Raw genomic sequence first — 22,291 nt, forward strand, 5'->3', positions numbered from 1 at the left:
CTACCCTCGGGTCAACGTCTTTATGCTCATTTTTACTTTTTTGTATCTTCCTAAGCTGTGAATACATTCATTTTTGCTTTTATGCTCGAGTCCTTGTGACAAGTTATACATTCATTTTTACCTCAAGAAGTTCTTGAAGCGCATATACAGAAAACTACACCAGCACAACTCACTTGAGGTAACAATATTCCATTAAATAAATTTATAAACTAATGTCAATTGATATAATACATCAAATTGTAAAGCTCTTTGCACTAAAAAAAGCTCTAATATATTATATCAAATCACTATGGGAATAACCGGTCCGGTTTGGTCCGATTTTGGATAAAATTTAGGACCGAACCGGTATGTACCGGTTTTGCAATTTTTAAAACCGATTACGCACCAGTTATCCTCTTAAACCGGTACTCCGATTTCCGGTCCGGTTCGGTCCGGTTTTAATATACTATATTATAATATATAATATAGTATATTTATTATAATATAGTATATTATAATATATAATACTATAGTGATAACATATTGTAATATATTATAATATATATTATAATTGTATTATAGACTATAATAATATAATATAATATATAATATAATGATATATTATAGTATATTATAATATATAGTGATATAGTATTAGTATAACTATTAATATGCAATATATAATATTAATATAACTATTAATACAATAAATAAAATGATATAAGATTTTAAAATTTAATATTATATTAATTAGTAATTTGTCATATAATACAAAACTATTTTATATATAATTATATATTATATATAAATATTATATAAAATATAAAAATTAAAATATATATATATAAATTGGTCCGGTCCGGTTTTAGAAAAAGAAAAATTGAAACCGGACCGATTTTGACCAGTTTTAAAAAAATTAAAACCGGTACCGGACTGAACCAACCTCGGGACCGAATCTATGCCACCGGTTTGGTCCGGTCCGGTCCAGTTTATCGATTTTTCTTTACATCCCTACAAATCACGTCAATTTATGAGATTCTTTTATAAATCTAGCACTTCTCTTCAAATGCTTGGCTGATTTCATTCGAGTTCCTCGTGATGATTTTTATATGAAAAATGCTATATACGACCTCATTTTATTCCTATCTTATTTTAATGTGGCATTAGTCATCAATCCTTAAATTTGTTACTTTTGATAAGTTAAAAAAGGAAATTGATCGGATGGTTGATGAATAACACCACATCAGTACAGTGTAATAGGAGTGAAGTATATAGCATAACTATTTTTATTAAGGTCATAAGTATTGCAAGAATATCATCAAGAAATATAATAATAAGATAGTTCTTGTTAAGTAAGAAAATTGGGTGGTAAGAAACTGACACTCTTGCTAAAGAATTTTAACGCATCAGTATATGTAAACCAATTATTACAATTATTACAGCCTTAATAGCCGGCACTGACAACTGGTTCCACCAAAATTCAAGGGCATCATCCTACTTGCTGAACCACTCGGTGAGAAGATTAATGAAATGGCAAAATCAATCATATTTCTTTTTAGAAGGGCTTTACAACTACTATCAAATGAAAATATATAGGATTTTCAGCAGGAATTACTTGTGAAATTGAAACTTTCAATTTGACCCATGGAGTATCACCTACGCCCCTTCGAATTCAACTTCTCTGTCTCTAACGAGGTAAACATGAAGTTCCCAGAAAGCATAGCTTCTTTGTCTGCACATCCAAATTCCACAACTTTGTCAAGTGAACAAACTAGGAAACGTATTAGTGAAAACATCCAATAGGTAACAAGTTGGTGCAATTTTCAAAGGGAAATATACTCAAAAATCAGAAATATCAAGTGCATTGTAGGAAATAGAATATCATCTGTTAAGGGGACGTGTGGGGCAGCAGGGTGCATGTTTTCAAAATTTCTGAGATCCCCCCCCCCCCCCTTCTTTTTTCTCTCCAATGAGGCTTCCAAAAATCAGAGACCTAGGGCAGCCGATGGAGCCCTGGCTATATCATCTGCCCCACCCCTCTCCCCTATTATCTCTCTATCCTACTCCCTTTTCATCTCCCTTCTCTCCTTTTTTCCCTCTCACGCTTTTGCTGCTGGATCATTTGTCACCCTTCAGCCAAAGTCAGCCACTCATGCGCCTCCTGACGTGTCTCTTTTCCTTAGTAATGAAATTATTTTACCAAGGGAGAAAAAGTGTGTGTGTGTGTGTGTGTGTTGACACCAAGGAAGCCTCAGAAAGGCAGTTTTTACAACCCATTACCAGGTCAAGCTGGTTTGTTCTTTACTTACCATCCCCCAACAATTTTCATAACCCATAAAAAAAAATTAAAAAATGAAAAAAAAAAGTTGGTTGTTCAACTAGTTAGCTAACCTCTCTGGTATCAAGCCATCTCCCAACAATTTTTTTTCTTCTCCCTTCCTAATAAAGGGACCATTAAGAGTGGGGGTGGGGTAGGAAGGTTATTCCACCTGGCTGTCTCATGAGTGAAATGTACCAATTGCGCTGACTCAACCATTTGAATATTTCCTGTACTTTAGTTCAATGTATTTTTTTTATATATAAGATTAGTTCAATGTATTTTTTTTATATATAAGATTAGTTCAATGTATTATATTTATCAAAATATAAATTAAAATCAACGTATGATCAACAATTAATCCATCAGAGATTGAAAGTATATAAAGAAGACAAAAGATAGTACCCTACCAGTTAAGGACAGGCAGCCAACTTCCCGGCGAGCATACCTCGCCATAGCCTGCAGATGTATTCAAATATTCAGTGGCCTGATGCCTTCAATATAGGAGAGAGATATGCTTGACACATAACATAAAAACAAAATGAAACATAAGCAATATAATAAGCAATTTAAAGAAGAGAAGAGGCAAAACAACTTTATAGATCACATTTGATTGTGACAACTTTCTCAACCATATTGTTTTTACACTGAGATTACATCGGCCACACAGAATATGCAACCGATGTGATAGGCATGACCACTCTATCAATGAGCTACTATTTTATTTTTTATGATGAAGAATCCGTTGTGCAAATGTGACATATCTCTTATCCCATTAAAGTCTGGACCCGTGTAGCATGCCCCATCACACAGATCAGGTAAATCATCAACTTTTCACTGATGACTTGTGACCATTAGAAATAGTTTGCATCCAAGGATCCAAGGCCCTTATGACTTGAATCCCTAGGTGTTCAAAGAAATAACTCTTCACCAGGATTTTCTGTGATCAGCAAACACTACATAACTTCTCACGAGTGTGGCATAAAAATAATACATGGGGTTGAAGCTCCCAAAAAATAGGCATTTTAACCAACTTAAACTAGAATCGCACAAGGGAATGAAAGTAAAAATGAGAACATGCCTGAGCTGTTCGTGATGCAGCATCATTTGGCTGTGATGAACCGTCATCAGAAAATATATTCCTGCAACACAAACAACACTAGTGCAACTGTTAAGAAGGACAAATATAACATTGAACGTCAGAAATGGTGTCCCTTCAACAGCAAATTAGCTTTCAATAGATATTGCACAGTTACTGAGATTGTATATCCCTCCCAGAAGTCTCTGATAACATAGTTTTTATATTCCAATATTGCGCAGCTTATTAGTGGAAGCAATTATTAGCTAATACTTGCCAAAACAATTGCTTTTTCATTTTTGGTAAGTAGCAAATAATCCAGTGTCATAAAAAGAAAATGTATGCATAGGAGGGGCACATTATATTCACATAGTGATCACTAATGACTTCTCAATTGTCTCCATCAGTCTCTTTGAACAAGAAAATTGAACATGACGCCACAAACCTTACCATACACCAAAGCAATGAAATTGACAAACATTTCTGTACCACATAGGGAAATAAGGCTGATATATGTAACTGGCATTAAGTCTTGTGAGGGTTCTAAGATCCGTTTCTGGTTGCACACTTGGTGTGGTGATTGAGCCCTCAACAGCATGTTTCCAATTATCTTTCTATTGGCATCTGATCGGTATGCTGCAGTTTCTGATTTGCTTTGTTGTTTTAATGGCTCAATCCAGTGGGATATTTTTTTAACTAGAGCTGTACTCGATTGGGAGATTGACGAAGTTTCAGCTTTTTACAGTTTTTTTTACTCTTTGAGGCTTGGTGGTAATGATGAGGACAGGATGTTGTGGAAGTCCAAAAGGGGGTCAAAAGTTCTCTGTTCATTCGTACTAAATTGTTGACTTCTTAGAATAGTCCTCCTTTTCCTTGGAAGTGTATTTGGAGGTGTCACGTGCCTTCCAAAGTTGCTTCTTCATTTGGACTGCCTCCCTTGGGAAAATCTTGACATTGGATAATCTAAGGAAGCGGGGTGTTATTGTTATGGATTGGTGCTACATGTGTAAAAAGAATGGGGAAACCGTGGATCATCTACCCTTGCATTGTGAAGTGGCAAGGGCTTTATGGGAGGGCATTTTTTGTAGAACCAGCTTGGCTTGGGTGATGCCTTTGAGAGTGGTAGATCTTCTAGCATGCTGGAAAGCACTTCGTGGTTGCACTTAAGTGGATGCGGCTTGGAAGGTGGTCCCTTTGTGTCTCATGTGGTGCCTTTGGATGGAAAGGAATGAGTGATGTTTTAACAACAAGGAGCATACTTTGGAGCAACTTTGGAATTTTTTTGTGCACTCTTTGCTGTTTTGGTTTTCTGCTTTAGTGACTAACGAATCTTCCGTTCATGATTTTCTGATGTCGCTTTCCATTTCCTAGAATGTACTTACTACTTACGCATTTTCTTTTGTATACTTCCTATGTACATGGGTTTCGCCTATACATTCATTTCTCATAAAACTTCTTCTTACGTATCCAAAAAAAACAAAAGAAGTCTCATGAGTGAGAATCTTATACTGACCTCCAAGTCACAATTTCTGTATATCCAAGATATTCATATAAACTTTTATTTAATAATTTTTTTTATTTTGATGGGCGACTTTTATCCAATTAATACCATAAACAGTTGACAGTTTTCTATAACATCAACTGGCTTTATAAATAGAAGCAATGTGGGTTGTAAGAAAGATCATGTTGCATGGTTTAGGGAGGAGGTTTTATGCTAAAGAAAGAGTAACACCTCTCCCCAAGGGTAGAAAGGGCATAAGGAACCAGAACTTCAGGAAAGGAATACTAGAAAATCAAATCCATTTTCAGCCATGGTAATCTGGGTTATCTTTTTCTCCAGTTAAAAATATCGGTGGTAAGAAGACTAAATTGCTCGATAGCACAAAGGCATATAAGAACAAAAAATGTACAATAGAACTTTTGGGACAAAAAAAAAAACAGACGACCTTGCCCTAACAGTTGGGAAAGAAGTTAGGATTATTTGAAAATAAGTTAGAACTTGGAAAAAATATAGGTGCAGCAACATAGACTTTCTAAAGCTTTTGGAGAACTGAATATAAATGTTAAAAAAAGAAACGAAAAAAACAAGTCTTCAGTCCTTTTACTCCTAAATAGTTGGAGAAAAATCCAATCAAGACTGCTAAAATATAAGCAATGGCAGAAGAAGCTGGTGATTTAAGTCTAACCTCCAAATTACTTTTGGCAGCTCATCTGAACTAGCCTCTGGAAGGATTGCAGAATCATAGGCAACGATATTTCCATAGAATATTTTCTCCAAATCCTTCATCCATCTGATCAATAGTAAGTTAACCTGCCATTTAAAGGGTAAATAATCAGTAGGCACAAATCGAAAAGGTAAAGCCTACTCAATGATAAAGTACACTTATATTGTTATAGATAACTAAATAATAGTTCAATTACGATCAACCTATATATGCCCCCCTCGCCTCCATGCCTCAAAAGCTTTCTACCCGTGCAACATCCAAACACAATTAGCCCCAAGAATAATGACTGAACTACAGCAGCACTCTCCCTAAAGAAAATCCATGCTGAATCGCTGATATCATGCCATGTTTTCATCTGTTAAATCTTAGATGCCAAAAACTGTAGAGCGTAGAGTTATCGCCTAAGGAACGGATTCTTTCTAACCCATTCCTTAGGTTCTCTTTTTCCAATAGGTAAGAGCAAAATTTTATTAATAGAAAACAATAGACATAGCCCAGGTATGCAGGATGTATACGCAGAATACACCTAACATACACTAGGCATTAATTATGAAAACCATCCCCATTACAATCAATGACGGAAGCCGAAGTAAATAAAGTCTTGAAAAAAATCTCTTCAACTCATCCAAAGAGAACTTCTATTCTTCGAAACACATACCATTTCTCTCCATCCAAATGCACCACATAATACAAAGAGGAATCATTTTCCAAACAACAGCAATATGAGCATTACCCTGAAGACCTTTCTTAACACTAAAAATATCTACAACCCTTTCAGGCATTGCCCATGTCATGCTGGTCTGGTTGAAGATATCATCCAACAAAGACCTGGCCACCTCGCAATGTAACAATAGAATTATAGATGATCCAATCCCCCATTTTTCTTATAGTTCCTCCTCCCATTCAGAATCCAAATCACCCTATCCTCCTCCCATTCCTTAGGTTCTTTTGAAAGCATGCCTATTTTTTGTCTTAGGGCATTGAAGGCCCTTCTTTTATGCGTCAAAGCTGCTTCAGGTGTGAGAGTGAATTTTGATAAATCAGAATTAGTGCCAGTCGGGAGAGTCAGTGATACTCAGCAGTTGGCTAGCACACTTGGTTGTAGGGTTGCTTCTCTCCCCATGACTTATCTGGGATTACCGTTGGGAGCTACCTCGCGATCCTTATCCATTTGGGACTCAGTCATTGAGAAAGTAGAAAGAAGACTGGCAAGGTGGAAGAGACTTTATTTGTCGAAAGGCGGTCGTGTGACTCTTATTAAAAGTACTCTCTCCAACTTACCAACCTATTTTTTGTCTTTATTCCCTATTCCAGCGCCTGTGGCGGCACGCATTGAAAAACTTTATAGAGACTTCTTATGGAGTGGGATGGGGGAGGAATTTAAGTTTCACCTAGTCAGGTGGGATAAAGTGTGCAGACCACTCCATTCAGGTGGGTTGGGGATAAAGAATCTAAGAATGTTTAACCGGACACTTCTTGGAAAATGGCTTTGGAGATACAATATGGAACTAGAAGCACTATGGAAACTAGTAGTTGATTGTAGGCATGGCAGAACATGGGGGGGATGGTGTACCAGAGAGGGGACTGAGCCTCATGGGGTGGAACTTTGGAAACACATTAGACAAGGATGGGGAGTGTTTGCAAATCATACTAGATTCCTGGTGGGGGATGGGACTTGCATAAATTTCTGGAGGGATATCTAGTGTGGGGAGGAGGCATTGAAGGAGGCTTTTCCAGCTGTATTCCGAGTGGCTTGTGAGCAGATGCTTCGGTGGCAGACCTTTTAATTCGATCAGGGGACCAAGTCCATTGGAACATTATTTTTAGTAGAGCAGCCCAAGATTGGGAAGTTGATTGTTTTGAGGCTTTTTTCAGCCTACTTTACTCTTGGAAACTGAATGGCTTGCGGGAAGATAAATTGTGGTAGACACCTGCGAGTAAAGGAATCTTCTCGGTAAGCTCTTTCTATAAGATTCTTATAGCCACACCAAACTCTCACTTCCCTTGGAAAAAATTATGGAGGAATAAGGCGCCTTCCAAAGTTCTTTTTTTCACTTGGACGGCAACCTTGGGTAAGATTCTGACTACCGACAACCTCCGGAAGCGTCGGATAATTATTGCAGACTGGTGTTGCATGTGTAAGAAAGCCGGTGAGTCAGTGAAACATCTCTTGTTACATTGTGAGACAGCTAGAGCGTTGTGGTGTTAAATGTTCAGTAGAATTGGATTAAACTGGGTGATGCCTGCTACGGTAGTTGACGTTTTGGCTTGTTGGGGGATACCGGGAGGACTCCCACAGATTAAAGCAATGTGGAAGATGGTTCCTATCTGCATCATGTGGTGCATTTGGCGAGAGCGCAATGAAAGGACCTTCGAAGATAAGGAGAGGACACTAGAGGAGCTTTGCTCCCTTTTTTTCACTACTTTACTTCTTTGGACCATTTCATTAGACTTTAATGGCCAAAATGTACACGATTTTGTTCTTTCTTCTTTAGTGAACTAGATAGGTCTTATCTCTTGTATTACATCTTGTATACTTGGGATTTGCCTATTCTTATTAATATTACCGTTTAACTATAAAAAAAAAAAAAAAAAAAAAAAAAGCATGCCAAGGTTGAACAAGGATATTTATGACTATCTGATTTTTACCATGATTAGTTATCTACGAAAACGCTAAAGTACTTTCCAATTTATTTACACGTACCCCAGCCTTTGAAACTCTCAGCTCCACATCATGATTGTATATCTCATACAAGTACTGCCCAAATTCAACACCTTCCTTTCCCTCTTCTTTCAAGCGGCGTAAGCAAAGCCACATATGAAGTACAAGTAAAGAGAATGTTGTTTTGAATGTTTTCTCCAAGTTAAATACTGCGTGTTAAAGACGATAGTTAATGACAGAGATGTAAACACCTTAGCAGACATTGATATTTGGCCAACATTCATCTAAAGCATACGTCAAAGATACAAAATTCAACCACCAAACCATTTTTTGGAAGACCTTATGTTGTCTTAATTTCCTAGATGACCTTATAAATCACTGAATTAAAGGTTTTCAAATTCAAGGACTTTGGTGATTCAGCCAAATGCAGTCAATTGTAAGGTACCGGCAAATTTCATTCTTGATAGAGCAAACATTAACATCTGGATAACATTCATCTAAAATGTACTGTAGAAGATACAAAACTCAACCACCAAACCAATTTGTGGCTTAAATTGTTTTAATTTCCTAGATGACCTTATAAACCACTGACTTTAAGGTTTTCTAATTTGAGGACTTTGGCAATCTGGCCAAATGCGGTCAATTGTAGGCTGGCAAAGTGCATTCTTGATAGCATCTTGAACAACTTCACCACTAATGAAAAAATTTGTGCCCCCCCCCCCCCCCCGCGGGCGACAACAACCAAAAGGAAAAAAAAAAAAAAAACTGCCGGAAGGTAACCAGAAAGAGAAAAGCGGAAAAATGATAGAGAATAAGGAAAAAATCTATGATATTCATGAAAATAATGATGAGGGAATCACCTTCATAAATAAGAGGCTTATCAACTTGCGAAATGATTCGCCGGTATACCACATTTGCACCTCGAATAGACTTGCTTTGTTTACTATAAAACAGCATCAGCTTAAGAATAAAATGCTTAACGCCCTCATACTTTGGTTCTTCAGCTCTTAGCGGAGAGTCCAGGGCCAGAGCCAGTGAACAGGGCTTAGACCAAAACATTCTGTCTAACTTAATCTGTTGAATAGTTGCTGTGGCTTTCAGTAGCAAGCAAAGTGGGCAGAATGAAATTTAAATATATATATATATATATATATATGAAAAAGCATGTGTAGTATTAGCACATGCTATTTATGACACTTGAAATAAAATGGCATCTTTATGGAAAGACTTCAGTGCTCAAGAGCAAAGCTCCTGACACGATTACAAGATTATCAAGCCACTGGAAGTAGCACACTACAGATTACAAAAGTAGATCTAAAAAATCCACGAGTTCCACAGCCAACATGGGTTGCCTAAAATCCATGATCGTAGGAGCTCATCCCCCAAGACCAGGAAAAGTAAAGTAAAACTTAAAAAGAAAGACAAATAAAAAGAATGCACATGTAAATGAAGCCAAAACACAATCACAAGAGAATAGATTCACTAGTAACGATCCAATTTAGGGACCTGTAAATGATTAAGATGTATGTTATTAAATCCCTTTTCAAATAAAGTCGCAGGATTACAACTACTAATTAAATTCCAATCCCAGCAATATATTCACAGAACTACAAAATGGGTAGTTCTTATGTCATACCGGCGGTTCACTAGCGAGACTACTATCCATGGAATCAGCAGCAACCTTGGCATAGCTACGGCATGAAACAACATTGAAGTCCTTTCCAAATTTCAATTTGTTTTGCAAACCAAATCTCGAGAGATTAGTAATAGTTCTGCCCCATCTTGGCAACATTGTGTGTTTCCTTCAAAGACTCAAACAAGCATTGCTTCAAACACATAGAAATCAAAACTATACACAGAGAATTTGGAAGCACCCTTTGATTCCCGATAAAATGAGAGAAAACAACAGGTAAAATCGTCGTTACTTTTGTCTTTAGTTTTCTAAGCAGCAAAATGGAAATTTGATGAAGATTAAGCAAACGAATCTAATGAAATGAACAGAAATACTTACCGGAATCAAAAGTAAGAGCTGACGACCTTCTCTGCTTATGATTGGATCGTTATCCCTGATTTCCCGATTTTTTTTTTCTCTTTCTGTGCTGTAGAAAATGGTTACGATACTTAATAAGTCTTAAACCCTACTAACCCCGTGGAGAGAATAAAGTCACAAACTACCATCGGCAAGAGATGGGCGAGGCAGCAGGCTCCACGCCACCATTTCAATTCCATTCAATTTCATGAGATTTCATCCGTATATTTGTTAAATTTTTTGTTTAGGTAGATTTGGTCACGCACCTTCCCTTATACATTTTTTTTTTATTATTAGTATACTAACATTTTATGTTTTTTTTTTAAATAATAGTTTTTTAGAAGTCAAAAATGATTTATATAGTTTAGAGTGTATAAGTCATGGGTGCTGTTATAAAAAAAAAAAAATTCTGAAAAAAAAACTAGATTTTTATTATTGAATTCCATATTTTTTAAAATTAATTACATTAGATTTGTATAAGTTAAAACTTTATTGGCATTACCTTTTAAAAATAGAGTTTAACTGCTTACAATCAAAATCACATATTAATTTATCTACGAATATTAATTTTTTTATATTTAAAATTTAAATTAATACTATTTTTAATAAAATTTACTTTTTAACTAATTGTATTATATTGGTGTATATATTAGTAGATAATTATACTTACAACTAAATTTTTTCTTAAAAATAAGTTGTTCCTTCAACTTTTCCATCCATCACCACTAATGAATAACATGTAGCCTCATCAAAAATTATCGCGTGTCATTTATCCTTTATAATTTTAAAAAAATTAAATCAAAATTGTTAAACAAAGATTAATTTTAATAATGAAAAATAATTTATAAAAATTAAAAAATATATTAAAAAAGAAAAAAATAAAAAAAAAATGCCAGCCACCGGCATTGGTAAAGACATGGCTACCAACAGCCACCAGCGTTGGTAAAGACATGGCTACCAACGCCCAAGGTGGCCAGAATCGACCAACTTTCATAGTGACAAATTTCTAGCCACCACAAGGTGGCCAAATCTCAACCTCGCCCCGAGGGGGGGGGGCGGGGGTAGTTTCCTTTTACGGTAAACTTCTTAGGAAATGTTACCTTACTTGGAACAAAATCAACAATTCTATGTTTTATATTATTGTGAATATTTATTATTTTTAGACTCTATACATAATGTTTGAGGCTAAGTTGTGATACTTATACCTAGTTTAATCGATCTCACTTATCGAGCCATCAACTTACATTTTAATTGTAAAAATTCTTATTTTGCAGATACTATTATAGAACACGTCAGTAAGGAAATTTAGCGGACACATGAGGGAGTTAAAATTAGTGCTATGGAATAAGCGATTGTTGATTAGGAAAATCTAGATAGAGATAGCCCCCACTTGAATGGCAGAGGAGGCAGAAAATTGGAGCATGGGTTGACAGTGGCTGAATTAAAGCCGGCAGATTTGCTGACCATGGTCCATGGAGCACGCATGCTTCACAACCATGGAATTTGTGCTTGACTATTAACTTGGCCAATGCGTTGCGAATGGATTTGGTACAGAACGAGTAAATTACTGTGAGTTGTCCAATCTGTGCCTGGATGGAGGTGGACGGAGAAAACGATGCTGAACAGTGGTGCTTAGGTGGTGAAGAGAAGATCACGGGACAGTATTGACAATGGTGAAGTATCGCTTTCTACTTCCGTTGAAGAAAAGAGGAGGCACGGCTGGAGAGGATGTTGAGAGTTGAGGAAAATAAAAATCTTTACGACATCACGCATCACACTTTTTTTAACTTTTTTTCTCTTATTAAATATGCAGTATAAAATAATGAGTAAAATAATTTAATTATTTTTAAAAACGTAAAATCAAAATTTCTTTAAAAAAAGAAAAAAATATATAGTATATGATATGTAAGGATGATGAGTAGTAAAATTATAATAAAAAAAAAAGTTGGGGGAGGAATCTACAGCAGGTGTGAGCTTTGCTATAGTGTGAGGTGTGAGTTTTATTGTAAAATAAATTTAACGTATCATATAAAATTATATCAATTTATAAATTTACTTTTGTAAAAAAATTTTATTATTTAAACACTACTCATCCAAATGATAGTATGCATTTTTGTTATGTGAGAAAACTCAATTTCTAAATTCAAAGAACTTTAAAAGCTGTTTGTATGGTGAAATGAGATGAAATATTTTTAAATAAAAGTAAAAAGTTGAATAAAATATTGTTAGAATATTATTATTATTGTTTTAAAATTTGAAAAAATTAAATTGAAATTTGAAAATTAAATTTTTTATTATATTTTGTATATAAATTTAAAAAAATTATGATGATGAGATAAAATGATATAAAATGATTGTGGGTGTTTTTCAATCCAAGCAACACTCTCAATCCAAACAACATCTAAGGTTATTCTGATTACCTATTATTTAGTAATTTTTGGCCGTGTCAATCCTAGAAGAAAATTATAGAGCACGACAATTTTGATCTCTTAGAAGGTCATCTTTCATTTTAGTATATAAACTCTTTTATAAATTTTCATACAAAATTTAGATATTTCGTATAACATCAAGCATATAATATTATAATTGAGACCTTGAATATTTTTTTTTACTCAATAAAGTATAGAAAATAAAACTTCTCAACTATTTTTTATGTAAATCATCAATCTTAAATAATTTTTCTTATATTTCCACTTTGGATTCTATATTAACAAGTCAATATTGTAAATTTTTTTTTAAATCCATATTAATAAGTTTATTATTTTTCCTAAATTGAGTTTTAATTTAATTTTGATGAGGTCACATCCTTGAAAATAAAAAATATATAGAAATTATACAAAATTTCAAAATTATAGGAAAAAAAATTAGAGAAAGACATTTCTAGATATATTGAAATTTGAAAAAATTTTAGAGAATATATGATAATTGTAAAAAAATTTAGGGTGGCCATTTGCTATATTTATAGAATTATAAATAAAATATAAGATATATTTTGAATTTTTAAAAAAATTTGGAGGGCATTTAGTCATGACTCATAATGTAGGTTCATCATTGATGAAACTGAGACTTATACATAACATTACTAAATTTTTAAAAATATTATTAGAAGGCAAACACAAGTTTAGATCAAGTTAAACATTGTTTTTTTTTATATATATAAATAATACACATACAATTATTTTTATAATTTTTTACATAATTATTTTGAAATTAGAATTAATTTTATAAAATAACTTATAAAAATAAAATCATTTTATATAAAACATTCTATTTAAAACATGATTGTATGAAATGTTATAAAAATAATTATAGATATATTATTATTTTTTATAAATATGACAAAAAAAAAAAAAACCACGTACCTCTACCCAATAATTTGTTAATTTTATTATTATATTTAAAATAGATATATTAAAATAAAACGTCGAAACTCGAAAATGATAAATTACTTATCAATTGAGTAAGATAGAATAACACACAATCGTGGGTCCGTGACGATGTTACCGTGCGACCTTGTGAAGCAGTTAGCTTAGCACTGAGTCACCGATCCTTTAAGGCTTGAACACCGTTCACACTGGGAAAGGGTCGCGTGCATTGTTGTTATCTATGGAAATGCCGTTTCAGCAAATAAAACTCAGCAAACCGTTCCGTAATCGGGTTTAGTGATTGCTCTTTCGTGCTTTAAGAATAGCTTTACAGGAGATTGGGATTATCTGATGCGTGACGTGGTGACAACTAATTAGCCCTTTCAGGCGGCTATTGTGTAGAATGAAAGCACTGAAGCCAAGCCTTCAACCAAAGGCAAACGTTCTCACATTGTCAACCTCTTCCCACGTGTGTCTTATATGTTTATTTATTTTTTAGGCTCATCCTCCATTCCTCCCTACGGCTACGGTCTCCTTCGCTCCAAGCTCGCTCTCTCTCGCTCTCTCCAGTCCCAGCCACCTTTCACAGCCAGTTTTCTTTCTCCTCGCTATCTCGCGCTCTCTATTCCGAAAGTTTCCCTGAAACTCCACCTGCCATCGACACTAGTCTTCTCCTCACTGAATCCCCGACTCGCTTCCGTTTCCCGAGTCATCTCGATCAATGCACTTTAGCTTAGCTTGGCCGAGCGGGGGATTTACTATGGAAAATGGTTCCGTGGAGAACGGGGTGTGCTCCTCCGAAACGGTTAATGGAAGCCGCGACATCTGGAGCTACAAGGACTCTGATTCATTGTCCGTTGATCATCTCGTTGTCATGGTTCATGGAATCCTCGGCAGGTCAGCCTTCTTTTATATTTATTGTTATTTTGATCATTTCATGACCTCGAATTTCACGGGATTCTTTATTTTTCAATTGTGTTCGATGGTAGCTTAATGAAATTTATGCTATTTTTCAATTTTTTATTTGCATTAGTCTTGAAATTTGTTTGAGTTGTTATTTTTTAAAAAATTGATGGATTTTGCTGTGTTTCTGCTTATTTTGGAGTCTTTCCGTGAATTTTAATTTTTTTCTCCGTTGCTTTTGTTACTATTTTTCTCCTTGGCTTTGAAACTTCATTGATACTGTAAACAGTAATTTCCGAATTTGAAAATATTTTCTCCAATCATGTTTTTCTTGTTTAAACTATAACTTCGAATTTCAACGTCTAGTTTTGCACATGTGTTTAATGCTTTATTTTGTGCGTCATTTTTGCATACTTGAAGTTGAACAGATTCTTTGATTATGTTCATTTGGAAAGGGAATTATAACTTTGACTTTGCAATCCATGATTTCGTTTTCGTATTTATTTTCTGAACCAGCTAGATAATTTAGAAAATGTATTAAATATTTAAAGAATCTTGCAAGGACTTTGACTCTCTCTCAGTTTTGATGAGGAATTAGGAATTTTTTGCTTGTTTGTTTAAGGTTTTGTTTCTCTCTTGAATTTATATACAGCATGTAATTCTGAGACTCCGGTAGGATCTTGTTCTGTAACTTATTTATTTGTGATGGCTATTTATTTGTAAGTGTTAAAATTGTTGGCTATTTCTTTTGTTTGTGATCATTTTGAAAATAAGTTGGCTCTTTGTATATAATACAACCAAACCAACCTGCTAGTGGTTGGTATGGTGGACCTTTCTGGTTTTTCAGTTTGGGCAGTGACAATGTGGATCATTTTGAGCAAGAGGTTATTCATATGGACCTTCAATCGTTCTACTTTAGTAGTTTATCTAAGTTTGTAATCATTTAAGCCAAAAATACATATGTATCCATTAGATCGTGAACAAATGAGAGATGTTAATATTTTTAATACATGACAAATATAAATTTTGGGTTGGTTCGGTTCTTTTGGTTCATGAAAATCCAAACTTGCCAAACCAACATGTGAACTCAAGAAAATCCAACCCAAACATGTTGGCTTGGGTTGGGTTACGAGGGTTGATGGTTTGAATGCACACATGAACCCAACTCTAATAAGTGATACTGGAAAGACTGAATTGCTCTTTGAATTCAAGTTTGGCCATTTGCAGAAGACAGAAACATGGAACTCCTATAACTGGAATTATACCAATGAACAAAACAGGAACAACATAAGCACACCATACAAGGCTTTATGCTCTTGCTATCTGTTATTGCATGTAGTTTAAATTTTTTCAATTGAAATTCATTATTTTCTTTTCCTTCTCATTTTTTCTCAGCACTTGTTTGGAAACTCTTTCAGTTTTGTAGATTGCTGATTGTGGTTTTATATTTGTTTGTACAGCACCACAGATTGGAAATTTGCAGCAGACCAGTTTGTTAAAGTGCTCCCTGATAAAGTGTTTGTTCATCGTAAGTGTTAGTTTTTATATAATGCTTTCAAATTTGAAAAACAAAATTTCTTCTCCATCTTCTTGTGGCTTGTTTCATGGGGGGTTTTAGCTGAATGCTATTTTTCTGTGATAATCTTTTGGCCACTACACATCACTTAAATGCTATTGCAGTCATGTATGGAAAATTGTATGAATTATGTGAACAACTAAAAAGGACAGAGATCATGAATGTTTATCTTAATTTAGAGCCTGAAAACGTATTATACGTGGTGTTGGAATTCGGATATATTTGGTGGGTTGTCAGGCAATGCAATTTATTAGTCTTGATCAGGATTTGTTAATCATGCCACTAATTGGAAGGGGGGCATCATACTACCAATATATCTATTAGGTTTTCAACAGTCAATTCTGCCAAGTACCAGTAACGTCACCCTTCCGAATTCTGGTGTGTGCTTGCAGCTCTGTTCTTTCCTTACAATTATCTCCATATTCATGCTTGTTTTACAATTTTCATTTTTCTACATGGTAGGTTTGAATAATGTTACTCCATTTCTTAGTCCTCCCCATCTCTCTTCCTTTCAAACACTACTGCGCCCTTGTTTCCTTGCAAGATTGCTTTATCCTTTGTTCTACATATTTATTTTTCCTTTATTACCTTTTCTCTTTTTTTGAGCTGCAGTAAAATGCCACTGCTATGGTATCAGTACTAGTCACCTATAAAAAATGGTATTGGTACTAGTCACCAAATTGTTCTGAAGGCCATAGTATGCACTGATGTATGCTGAAATTAGTCATGTTGGAGAGGGGATATTGCCTTGTCCTCGGATAATCTTGAGGAGGCTTTCAACTTTGACTTTTGTCATCTATAATTTGGTAACTGTGATTATTAAAATGGAAGTGGGTGTTAATGCAGGATTTCACATTGTTTGACCTGTGAAAAGTAGGATCTTTTTGGTGTTTAATGTCTTTTTAGTGATTCTGACAGTCAGAACTGTCATGATATATATGAATTTGATAGAATATTGATATTTTAAGTGATTCAGTTCGTGAGATGTCTTGCAGTCCTGAAAGTCGTTTAACCACTTTTATTTAAGTTGGTTGAATTTGTTTCGCAGGTAGTGAAAGAAATGTGTCTAGATTGACTCTAGATGGTGTGGATGTAATGGGAGAGCGATTAGCCGAGGAGGTTGGTAGTATCATTAGAGTTACAGATTTGGAATCGCTCTACCTGATGTTTTGAAATTAACAAAGTATTTTTGCTTATCTGACAAGAAGCATTGGCTCCACATTATATCATCAATAACAAAACATTTGACTTTTAGGTCATTGAAGTGATCCGGAGAAGGCCAAATCTATGTAAGATCTCCTTTGTTGCACATTCTGTAGGAGGACTTGTGGCAAGATATGCAATTGGGAGATTGTATAGACCGCCTAATAGGGAAAACATGGAGGATTCATCTGCTGACAGACATGAAGGGGATTCAAGGGGTACAATAGCCGGCTTGAAGGCTATGAATTTCATCACTGTTGCTACACCTCATCTTGGTTCAAGGGGTAATAAGCAGGTACCATATCTTTTTTTTTTTCTTTTTTTTCTTTTTTTTTAAATTTGTTTATTGAGAATCTTAAATATTCTCAATATCAAATGTTAAAATGTACCTTATATTTGCTGAAGCTAATTGTTCAGAAGTTTGTATTATCAGGAATAAATTAGCTAGTGTTATTATTGCAGTGAGATCCTTGACTTGGGGGTGGGATTGAAAAAGTAAAATTTCGTATCTTATCAACTCCTGGGTTCTGCCATTTCCTTTTGTCCTATATCTTAAATTTTTAGGAGCATTATGTGGGAAAGAGCTCTAAGAATGAGTACTTTTTTGTTTATGACAATAACTATACTTTTTCACTGAGTACTTTCATGTTGATAACAATAACTGTATTTTTTCAGTAACGCTCTTTCAGTGGCAAATCCGACTAATTACTTCTTCCCTGATTGACCCAATCAGATCAGTTTTCTTCTAGTCAGCTGAACAAGTAGTATTAGTAATCATTTTTTAGGTAGATTTGGATCCATTTTTGAAGGCGAGAAAATAAAGCCTATCAGGTTGTGTCGACATTACATGTAACATTCATTAGTGTGATTCATGAAAATGAAACAAATACTTAATTTATGTGACTTTGTATTTATATCAGTTGTGAACATGATCTAATATGGTCCACTTGGTGGCATACCTACAAGATTTCCAATAAATTTGGTCTTGAGTAGCTGTATTAATTTTTTGTGGGTGTATTTACAGATGTGTTTATAGTCCTTATTGTCATTGTTTAGTCTATAACATTAAGTTGACTGATTTATTGTTCTTTAAAAACTTTTTGCAGGTACCATTTCTTTTTGGTGTACCCGCTTTTGAGAAAGTTGCAAGTTCCGTTATTCATTTGATATTTAGGAGAACAGGTCAACATCTTTTTCTGACTGATGCTGATGAAGGAAAGCCTCCATTGCTTAAATGCATGATAGAAGATTATGGTGACTGTTATTTCATGTAAATTACTTGGATCCATTTATCTTATGTGGATATCTAGAATGATACCAGGTTTCATAAGATGCCCCATTCAGTCAATAAACTAACTTATTTATGCAGGTCTGCATTGCGTACATTTAAACGTCGGGTGGCATATTCAAATGTGGGCTATGACAGTATCCTGTTTTTCAATGTAGATAAGGACTTTGTCGATTTGCTCTTTTGAAGTTTCTTTTTAGATATATCTTCATTGTTTTCCATCAAGAAATATTATTAAGATATCGTGGGCTGGAGAACATCATGTATTAGGCGTAATAGTGATCTGCCAAAGGTACTGTTATCTGTTTGGATTTTTGTATTTTTGCAGCTAGATGTGTACCTTCTGATTGCAATTTAATAACTAAAGCAACTTTTCGGTTATCAGTGGAAGGAAACTCGTAATGAAAACTATCCGCATGTTGTATATGAAGAGCACTGCAAGGCTTATGATGATGACCATTGTGAGCCTCCTTCAATTGAAGATGATGGATCGGACAAGCTAGAAGGTTTGTAACTTCACTCTAGGAGAAATTTCTGTTCTTGTTTGTCTGTGCTAGAGTAGCTAGTTCACTATGCTTTTCAACCAATCATGCTCTTACCATCTAGCTGAATTATGGGGCATTTGGATGGTGATAATATTTTAGGAATATTGGGAATTCTAAAAAATTACTCCGTTTGGGTGCATTTAAATAAAGGAAATCTAGACACCCATGGAAATCTAAATTCCCTTCCAAGCCCCTTTTGATGAGAATGTGGATTTCCTTGTAAAGAGGTGGGAATCCATATTTCCATCACCTTTTTGGTTTCATTGTGAACATTTGTGAAATTAGTATATAAATTTGGAGAATTATTTTATTCTAAAAAGAAATGATTAGGTTTTATTTGGTAAGAAATAAAAATGAATAAAATATTCTCAAATATTACCACTCTTTTTCTTGCAATATGACCACCAAACTACAATGATTGTAACCTACCGTAACGTTAAGATCCAACTTGTTAAAATGGGCGGAAAAAGAAAAATGGTTACGTGACATGAAATAGGCTGTTAAGGTTGTTTAGTGCCAATTTAAATAGTGAAATGAGTTGAGATGAAAAAATAAAATATTATTATTATTTTGGAATTTAAAAAAGTTAAATTGTTTATTATATTTTGTGTTTAAAGTTGAGAAAGTTGTAATGATTAGATAAGATGAGTTAAATTTTTTTGCTCCCTTCCTGGTTCAATCATTTCTTGCCTCGTTTCTTTTAGTTTTTTCAATGTTTCTAAGTCACAAAGTGCAGAGGAGCTGGTGACGGGCCTATCTCGTGTGTCATGGGAAAAAATAGATGTTAGCTTTCACAGCAGCAGACAGAGGTTTGCTGCTCATAGCGTCATTCAGGTAACTCTGTCTCTCTGTCTCTCTCTGTCTCTCTCTCTCTCTCTCTCTGACAGACTCATGAGCATATTCCTGTGTATGAGGGCATGTGTGCACGTCTAAATATGACATGGTTTTGTGATTAGAGAGGAACAAACTATGACTCTCTGGGCATTTTACAGGTCAAAGACCAAAGCATGCATATAGAAGGTGCAGATGTCATAAGTCATATGATCGATCATTTTCTTCCATAGAAGCCTGACTCCTAGATGTACACGTGACAGACTGGGTGGGCTACAAGCTTCCTTCAGGTAAAAGAGCTATCAGAGATGCGCTGCCGAAATCCCTAATATCTGCCATATTGATTTTTTTCCTCTGAAATTCCATTGCTTGTAGGCCGAAGGGATCCATTCTTTTACCGCATGGCTCACAGTCCTACATAAAATGTGACCACGCAGCAGTTAAAATATATATATATATACATTTTTTTTATTTGGTATCCTTGCAATTTATGTGTACAGACAGACAGTACAGTGGATAAAAAAAATACTCAAAATTTATATATTAATTGATTCTATTCAAGCAATATTTGCAGTAACTTCAGCTTTCAGAGTTGTGGGAATACTTGCCCATTACTTCTATAGGTTACCAAACAAGAGTTGTAAAGGCAGTTGATTGAAGGCTGCCTGCTCAATTAATGTTTGAGCAACTGGAGTAATAATACTTGGAAGTTATTGATTCAGCTGGCCACTTGGAGCGGCAAGTGTACGAGTGATTGACTCAGTTATTGTTTTGAGTACTTCCCCTTCTCCCCCTCTTCCTACCACTTGGGAGTGTGTCAAAACCCCAAGGCAGGAGGTCACGGGCCATGCCTTGACCAACACCAGCCCATGCCAGGACAGCACGCCAGCAGCACTGTTGGCGTCGCTTGATTGCCCACAGACCGAGCTCTTGGTGAATGTTAGACCATGGTCACCCTCCATCAGGCAGCGAACAGTTGGCGCACGCACGCAAGCGAGGTTGTCACACCACACTCAGCGCACGGCTAGACTGCACACACTGTTGGGGACCTCGGTCTAGTCCCCAAACATTAAAGGTCCACGGGTCTCGCGTCGCCTTATAATGACCGAATGTTCCTTGTCGTCTTGCTTGGACTCGGCTAGGATATGGCAATGAAGGGTTCCTAGGTTAATGAAGGTATGGTGTTTAGTGATGGATTTGATGATGATGATGAGTTCGGGTGATCTAAGTGGTGAGTTTGTGTGTTTGATGCAATGTGGAACAACTTGATGGTTGTCCTTGATGTTGGCGCCACTTGGAAGGTGCTTGGGGTTGGTATGATGAAGTGTAGCTAGGGTTTTGGGTGGTGGCTAAAAGGGATTACGAACTTGGGAAGTGGTGCATTAGTATTGGAGTCTAGGATGGGAGGCTAAGGTTTGGAAGATGTTTAAAAGAGTCTAGGGTTGCTCCTTGACTTTAGGGATTGGCTAAGGTAAGATGAGGAAGGTAGGATTTGAATATGGTAAGAGGATGAAGTTGGATGGTGTTTGAATAAGTCTCGGGTTGTTCCTAGAGTTTAGGGATTTGGAGATGGAAGATAGGGTTTGTATGATGGATAAGGTGGCTAGGGTGTGATCCTAAATGATAAGATCGATGGGAGTTGTTTAGAACTTGAAGTTTGACTAAGGCCAAGTATGGATTTCGAATTTGGATGGAGTGGAAGATGGAAGATGAGTTCCTAAAAGGTAGGAAATGATTTAGGGATTAGGGTAGTTTGGCTAAGGCAAGAGTGGAGTGAGGGATTTAAAGTTTGAGTGAGTCTTGGGTAGTTCCAAGAATGAAGGGATTTGATATGGCAAGTGGAAGAGGGTATTTGGTAGGTTTTGAAAAGATGGAGATGATTGAGGGAGTTTAGGGATTGGATTTCCTAAAATGTTGGGATTGGAATTTGAGTTTGAATTTGGGAAAGTGGTTGGCCGAAGATGGAGATGTCGGGATATGATGGGATTCGGAAGATGATATGAGGATTCCTAAAATGTAGGAAATATCTTGTGGGGATCTTGGTGGTTCGGCTAGGGCTTGTGAGAATGGAAGGAGGGTGTTTTGGGAAGTGTTGGCCAAATATGGACTATGGGAAACAAGGTGGTAGGCGTGTGGTGTTTGGAAAATAGATTAAAGCTAGAGAAATGATGAACACGATGGAAGAACACGAAGAACACATGAACAATATGACAACTAGAAAATATAAGAACATAAAAGTATTTTTGGATTTTTGAATAGAGAATGGAAACATGAAAAAGATGGATAAATG

At 35.5% G+C, this 22,291-nt stretch overlaps 2 protein-coding genes across 4 annotated transcripts; one reads left to right on the forward strand and one right to left on the reverse strand.

Annotated features, from left to right (window-relative positions):
* Positions 1–1,345: 1,345 nt before the first annotated feature.
* LOC122319165 (ubiquinol-cytochrome-c reductase complex assembly factor 1) lies at positions 1,346–10,534 on the reverse strand. 2 transcript variants are annotated; one of them, XM_043137108.1, is made up of 9 exons: positions 10,437–10,482; positions 10,273–10,360; positions 9,898–10,063; positions 9,122–9,335; positions 8,304–8,470; positions 5,561–5,685; positions 3,378–3,438; positions 2,707–2,755; positions 1,346–1,711 (listed from the first exon to the last, which is right to left on the reverse strand). In XM_043137108.1, the coding sequence occupies exons 3-9, from the start codon at positions 10,051–10,053 to the stop codon at positions 1,632–1,634; spliced, it is 852 nt and encodes a 283-aa protein (XP_042993042.1). In that variant the 5' UTR covers positions 10,054–10,063; positions 10,273–10,360; positions 10,437–10,482; the 3' UTR covers positions 1,346–1,631. The 2 variants fall into 2 exon arrangements, with proteins under 2 accessions (XP_042993042.1, XP_042993043.1); XM_043137109.1 differs by lacking the exon at positions 9,898–10,063 and having other exon boundaries at positions 10,273–10,534.
* Positions 10,535–14,105: 3,571 nt separating this feature from the next.
* On the forward strand, positions 14,106–20,566 carry LOC122317992 (lipid droplet phospholipase 1-like). 2 transcript variants are annotated; one of them, XM_043135101.1, is made up of 11 exons: positions 14,111–14,552; positions 16,019–16,086; positions 17,183–17,253; positions 17,390–17,632; positions 18,444–18,607; positions 18,707–18,762; positions 18,865–18,917; positions 19,011–19,131; positions 19,907–20,004; positions 20,163–20,291; positions 20,377–20,566. In XM_043135101.1, the coding sequence occupies exons 1-10, from the start codon at positions 14,377–14,379 to the stop codon at positions 20,232–20,234; spliced, it is 1,122 nt and encodes a 373-aa protein (XP_042991035.1). In that variant the 5' UTR covers positions 14,111–14,376; the 3' UTR covers positions 20,235–20,291; positions 20,377–20,566. The 2 variants fall into 2 exon arrangements, with proteins under 2 accessions (XP_042991036.1, XP_042991035.1); XM_043135102.1 differs by lacking the exons at positions 20,163–20,291; positions 20,377–20,566 and having other exon boundaries at positions 14,106–14,552; positions 19,875–19,958.
* The last annotated feature ends 1,725 nt before the right edge of the window (positions 20,567–22,291 follow it).

The sequence above is a fragment of the Carya illinoinensis genome, chromosome 8 (assembly GCF_018687715.1).
Source record: "Carya illinoinensis cultivar Pawnee chromosome 8, C.illinoinensisPawnee_v1, whole genome shotgun sequence".
NCBI lineage: Eukaryota > Viridiplantae > Streptophyta > Magnoliopsida > Fagales > Juglandaceae > Carya > Carya illinoinensis.

Excerpts from the sequence above, each read along its gene's own strand:
- LOC122319165 (XM_043137108.1), bottom strand. The coding sequence starts at position 10,053 with ATGTTGCCAAGATGGGGCAGAACTATTACTAATCTCTCGAGATTTGGT. Across the intron at positions 8,471-9,121 it reads TAAGCCTCTTATTTATGAAG|TATTTAACTTGGAGAAAACA; the intron begins GTGATTCCCTCA and ends TTTAACACGCAG. Across the intron at positions 3,439-5,560 it reads CTGCCAAAAGTAATTTGGAG|GAATATATTTTCTGATGACG; the intron begins GTTAGACTTAAA and ends TTTGTGTTGCAG.
- LOC122317992 (XM_043135101.1), top strand. The coding sequence starts at position 14,377 with ATGCACTTTAGCTTAGCTTGGCCGAGCGGGGGATTTACTATGGAAAAT. Across the intron at positions 14,553-16,018 it reads GTTCATGGAATCCTCGGCAG|CACCACAGATTGGAAATTTG; the intron begins GTCAGCCTTCTT and ends TTGTTTGTACAG. Across the intron at positions 20,005-20,162 it reads CTGCTCATAGCGTCATTCAG|GTCAAAGACCAAAGCATGCA; the intron begins GTAACTCTGTCT and ends GGCATTTTACAG.